Here is a 6,018-nt window from a genome sequence, read left to right on the forward strand (position 1 = left end):
TCCTCTTTGTCGATCTCCAGCAGCCTGAATACCTGACAAGACCAAACTCTGTGATGGACCATGGAGCTGCAGGAGATGAAGATTTTCATCTTTTTCATAGGTAACTTTTTAACTGCATAACTGATGTAACTGCTGTTTATTCTTCACTTGATTGTGGCTTATAGAGCATGCTGTTCTGGCATGATCAGAAATTGTCTGTTTTAAATTATTCTATATTTTAGAGGCTGTTTTTCAATGAATGTGTTGTATTATTGTGCTGTTTAATTATACTATGTCCCTTATTTATTTGCTGACTTCTTGTCTTACAAAGGTTTCACTTGCTATCTTTAAAACGATTTAACCCAGAATGTTTTGTAAACTAAACTCATACAGATGTGTTGAAATATGGCACACAGTCATTGTACTGATAATTTCACATAATATCAGATGCCATTTTTAAACACATCTGCATGTATAGTTAGGGTTATTTCAGCTTATTATTAAATTTGACTGACTAACAAAAAGTTTGAAAGATTACAAAAGAGGAAAAAAGGCACAAAAACTTGTGGTAGTAAAGGTAAGAAAATTAATTTTGATAGAACTGACTGAAAAAACAAAGCACAAAACCATCTCATGCTGAAATTGCAAGTAGTAAGTAATAATCAGATATTTTAATAGAACTTATAACAATCAATGTTTCATATATTGGGCATTAATGCACATTTTCATATGTTTCGAAGAGAGCCCTTGTTCTCTAAAGGATTAATAAGGAAAATGTTTCATCTACATATAATATGAATTTCAAGGAACTGCTGTGGCAGGTAGATAAAGACTGGGACTGTCATATTTAAATATGAGTGGAACAACAGAGCACTATTGCTGTTCTCATACTCACCTTTTTTTTTCTTTTTTTTTTTACCAAACTCTTTCTCAGTGGTTTGTACGCTGTCTGACATCACAGATTTACAAGTGGGACAAACTCTTCTGTCTAATTTCTGACTGTAGAGAACAGCAGAGAAGGTTCAGTATAGATCAAAGTGTCTTTGAACAACAAACTTACTGAAGCTCTGAAATTTAGTGGCATGAACCATTCAAAGCAGACTTAACATCTTTATTAAAGTCAACAGAGAAGTCTGACCAAGTGAAGACAAGAGACTGAGGAGAGTTTTAAGATGAGATGAAACTTGATTGATCCCTGTGGGAAAATGAGGTCGTCACAGCAGCAAAAGCTCTACAATTCAGCAGGGAAAAAAAATAGAAAAAAAAAACATCCTGTCTGATGGTGATGAAGATTCATGACGGTATAGCCTGCTTTCTATGGTACTCATTTTTCATGGTAGTACAGTGGTTCTCAATGTGGTGTCCGGGGACCACCAGGGGTCCTTGAGGGGGTTCCAGAGGTCCCCAGCAAATTGATGAATTGTTAAACATTATTTCATTTACAAGAAGTGAACACAATTAGAGAATGTAGAGGAATGACTGTTTTGATCATAGTTTCACTGTTATCTCTCTACCTACAATACAGATAGTCATGGAATTCTGGACAAAATCATATCTAACAATAAATATATTCTCAGATTTGGATTCAAGAGACAAAATCTCATCAAATGGGGGTCTGTGGCCCTAATGTGGACTATAGGGTCCTTGATATGAAAAAGGTTGAGAATCACTGTGGTAGAATATCCTCCTGTTAATTGGGCCTCTGTATGAATGGAAGGGGATATTGATATCATATCCTGTGTATTGAAAAATGTTACCATATTTGTCATTGATATGTGTATAAGTATAGCTGTGTATAAACACAATGTTGTTTTATGTACCTGCTGGCAGAAAATGTCAAAGATTTCTCCACTGATAAAGACAAGACTGAAGAAACCTTTGAACCTCATTCTCATAAATAAGAGCAGATTCAAAAATGTCCCAAAAAATTTGTTCAGCCATTTCAGCCCCCTGGAACCAGCTCCAGCTGCCTCTAAAGTTTACAGTCCCATCCAACAATATACATATACATACAGTACAGTATATATATTCAACACTTAATGCCTAACAATCTAATATTAATTAGAACAAACTTGACATTAAGACTTAAATCTTGATCTAATAGGGTTCAGACAATATGTATTTTTTAAGGCTGATACTGATACCAATATTCTTGGATTAAAGATGCAGATAGCTGATAGTTTGTGCTGATAATCAATATCCAATAGCTGCCAATAGCTGCCATTAGTGAACAGTCACTGCTGGTTCCTATAGAAATGAGTGAGAAGATTTAGCCACGCCCCCAAAACTGTGAAGCACCAACAATGAATAACTGCACAACTCAACTGAAAATATAGTGAAGAAGCAAGAAAACAAGACAGTTAACACACCACAGGGGATTTTCTGCAGATATGGGTATATTTTCTTCTTTCTATGAGAGTCTGTTGTTTACCATTCATTGTCAATGGACCAGCTCCAGGTTGTACATCTCAATAACATCACAGTAGTCTTTCTTGGTTATGTGGCTTCTGGCTTTGGCTGAACTGCTCTAATGCAGAGGAATATCATGAAAATGATCAAATTGAGGAGTATCTGTCTTAAATGGTGTCATGCTGATCTCTTCTGGATTTCACATGTTCTCATCAATGGTTTTGACCTTGTATTGACTGTTGTATCACTCATTATTTTACAGTAATGAGCTCAGCTGCTACTGAGGACGTAAAGAGGAACCTGACATGCACTGAGGGAGGATCCATCACTCTACCTGACCCTGTTGTGGAGTCTGGATTTCTTTTATATGGAGGAAAGTTTATTGCTTTTGTGACTGACAGGAGAAGCCAGATATGGAAGGAAAGTTTCAGAGACAGAGTTCTCTGGGACAACAACACTGGGCTCTTTACAATCACAGGACTACAGAGAGATGACTCAGGGATTTATACAATTGATCCTAAAGAAGGTGTTGTTACATCATATCAACTCTCTGTGTATGGTAAGTTACATTTGCTTCTGCTGGTAATAACTTATAATACAAGTTCCTACATTTTTTGGAAGATTTTGTTTTCTGTGGCAATGGCACCTTGGTCTTCACAAGCCAAGAGCCAGAGCAAATAAAAGAAAGACATTTCTTGCCTCTATGCTATGGAACTTTGTCATTTTATCAGATCAACTCTGTTTTTTATTGAGCAATATCTAATGAATAACTAGAACTAGTTCCTACATCATATCAACTCTCTGTGTATGGTAAGTCACGTTCATTTCTAAATATTTTATTCACAGTGTACAGTAAGTCACATTTGTTTCTAAATATTTATTCTGTGGTAACTGTACCATGATTTTCAACATCAAAAAAGAGAAAGACATTTCATTCCTCTATACTACACTATGAAAAGTAAAAGTAATATTGTGAAAATTGAACTTTATTGAGACTCTGCATCTTCACACGTTTCCTGCAAATTTTATCATACCATAATCTTTTTCATATACAAATGAGTGTTGATGATGTCACATGACGAGAGAACATGGACTGCTGTCATACAGTGATATATAATTTAATATTTTTATTATCATAAGACAACAAAATCTCATTGTCATATAAGCAGTGATTCTATGTATGTAGAGAGATATCTAGATAAATAGATAGATAGATAGATAGATAGATAGATAGATAGATAGATAGATAGATAGATAGATAGATAGATAGATACCGTAGATATAATTTTATTTATGCGTCACTCCTCAACGTACAGATCAAACAGAGCAACAAACACATTACCACAATAAAAAAAGGTTGAGGACCACTCACTTCAAGTTATGAGACACAGACTAAAAATAAATACACATGAAAAGATACTACAGAGAATAAATATATGATACATACATACACACAAATATACACACAGTTAAGTACATACATTCATACAGATACATATAGATACACATATACATACATACGCACACACACACACACACACACACACACACACACACACACACAAAGAATAGAGATCATATTATAAAACAATTTTAGTATTGCATTATAAAATTTAGACACTCATGAATGAACGTCTTCTGTTAAGTATGAGCTGACAATTTGTATATGTTTGTATATGTTTGTATATGTATGTTTTATGATATAATGTATATTTGCTAATGGTTCTCTCTAATTCTTTCTTTTGAATCTGCATCAAATTCCTCCCAGAAGCTGCACCAAGGCCTGGTGTGAACAGATCCAGAGTGAGCGCTGACAGCTGCACCTTGGTGTGTTTTGTGGAGAAGGCTCATGAGACCACACTGTACTGGATCAAAGGAGAGGAGATACTGAACCAGACCAGCACTGGTCCCTCTCTGCCTCTCACTGTAGACAAGCAAGACTTCAACTCCTCTTATAGATGTGTGGCTGCCAACCCTGCTGATGATGAAGAGACACTTCCAGTCAACATTAAGACATTCTGCAGTGAGGAAAACAATACAGATGAGACAAGTAAGGCAAATCACATCACTGTTTTTAACTAAACTCTTATGTTTCCAAAGGCTTATGGCACATAATGTTTTGTATTTTGCTGATCATTGTAAATCTTTCTGACAGGTGAGAATAACAGTGAATCCTGGCTATTCCTATTTCCCATGGTTGTGTTTCTAAGTATCATTTTCATCACTGGAATATATTTTGAGAGAAAGAGAGAGAGCGACAGACAGTTGTAAGACAGGTATTTATCATCACATGAAAATAACACAGTGCTAACACAATGTTTTAATGAATCGTTGATAACAACCTGAAATAAAAACCTTATGGTCCAAAATGTGTCTGCATAAGGAAGCTTTGTTTTCTGATCAGAGGTTTAGTTGTTTACAGCATACTGTATACTGGCCTGGGATCTGCTACACTGTCAACATGTACTGATATGAATATGAATTGACTGAACTGAGCATACAGCTGTAAGACAGAAGTGGACTTCTTATCCACAGACACTGATGAAGGCTGGAGAGCTGAGGACATTTTGTCTGTCATAAAATAAAAAGTTACTTAAAAATATCCTCGCTGTCCAGTGAGAAACTTTAAATACTTTTTTTAATGTATACATTATACTTTTTTTTAAATTATATTTATGAGGTTCTGTATCCTCTTTCTGTCACTGTCTTTCTTTTTCATGGCCCTGAACTGTTTGTAATCATGTTGGTAAAGCACTTTTGGTTACATTGTTGTATGAAATGTTACAAAATAAAATTTGATTTGATTTTGATTGAGTGAGACCCCCATTACTGTAACTTTTAACAAAGTCATAGTCAAAAATGAATAATAATGAAGATATCGATTTCAACAGTTCAATAGAAAAAACATTTGCAACATTTTAACATTTTCCTAGTTCTCTGTTTTTGAAGTCAAACCTCAACCCTATGAAATGAAACATTTCATTATTGTTTGTGATTGTGTCATTAAATTGAATCAGTTAAGTACAAGTTATAAAAACATCACCCTGCATATATTAGCTATTACCCTGCATGTGATTCTGGTCAACTTTACTGCCCTCTAGAGGCTTTACTGTACTGACACCTCCTACACAGAAGGTAGTGTGTGTCACTGCTTGTGTTCCACAAAACATTGTTCTTGAGGACAAGTTCTGAGGAAGGCCACCAAAATGAGGCAGAAACATGTCAGTATGGCTCCTATGAAAAGAATGATGGTCAGAATACAAAAAAGAATTGAAAGGAACCAGCAGAATAAAGAAATGAGGAGTCGGAGCTTGTTTTCAGTGTTACTCCTGCCCTAGTTAAGGTGGTGGTTTGTTTTCAGCTTCTACACTGAAGCTGTTTTGATGGCTGGTGGCTCCCCAACACCTTATTGATCTGTAAGTCAGTTGGCAGCAGCTCCCCCTTGTGTCCTCTTTTATGGATTACACCTTTATTCAGTCAGAGCCATGATAGGCAGCTTTTACAGAAGAGGAGAAAAAAAGATGTTTGCTTCTTTGTGGCACAGATTCATCTTTCTTTGATGTCCTTCCTCAACTATGTGAGAATAAATAAATACAGAAATAGTGCCAGTCTGTGGCATTTATAATTGAA

At 35.5% G+C, this 6,018-nt stretch overlaps 1 protein-coding gene across 1 annotated transcript; it reads left to right on the top strand.

The window, feature by feature from the left end:
* The first annotated feature begins 17 nt into the window (after positions 1-17).
* On the top strand, positions 18-5,135 carry LOC139647698 (SLAM family member 7-like). Its single transcript, XM_071523648.1, has 4 exons — positions 18-100; positions 2,651-2,947; positions 4,157-4,438; positions 4,544-5,135. Exons 1-4 carry the CDS (start codon positions 61-63, stop codon positions 4,657-4,659), a joined length of 735 nt encoding a protein of 244 aa, XP_071379749.1. The 5' UTR covers positions 18-60; the 3' UTR covers positions 4,660-5,135.
* The last annotated feature ends 883 nt before the right edge of the window (positions 5,136-6,018 follow it).

The sequence above is a fragment of the Centroberyx affinis genome, unplaced genomic scaffold (genome assembly GCF_046629955.1).
Source record: "Centroberyx affinis isolate AG114_WGS23_722 - 3 ecotype Tasmania unplaced genomic scaffold, CSIRO-AGI_Caff_v1 ptg001099l_1, whole genome shotgun sequence".
NCBI lineage: Eukaryota > Metazoa > Chordata > Actinopteri > Beryciformes > Berycidae > Centroberyx > Centroberyx affinis.

Bases quoted from the DNA above. Each gene is read 5' to 3' on its own strand.
- LOC139647698 (XM_071523648.1), top strand. From the start codon at position 61: ATGGAGCTGCAGGAGATGAAGATTTTCATCTTTTTCATAG. The intron at 101-2,650 runs GTAACTTTTTAA...ATTATTTTACAG, and splicing joins GATTTTCATCTTTTTCATAG to TAATGAGCTCAGCTGCTACT. The intron at 4,439-4,543 runs GTAAGGCAAATC...TCTTTCTGACAG, and splicing joins AAACAATACAGATGAGACAA to GTGAGAATAACAGTGAATCC.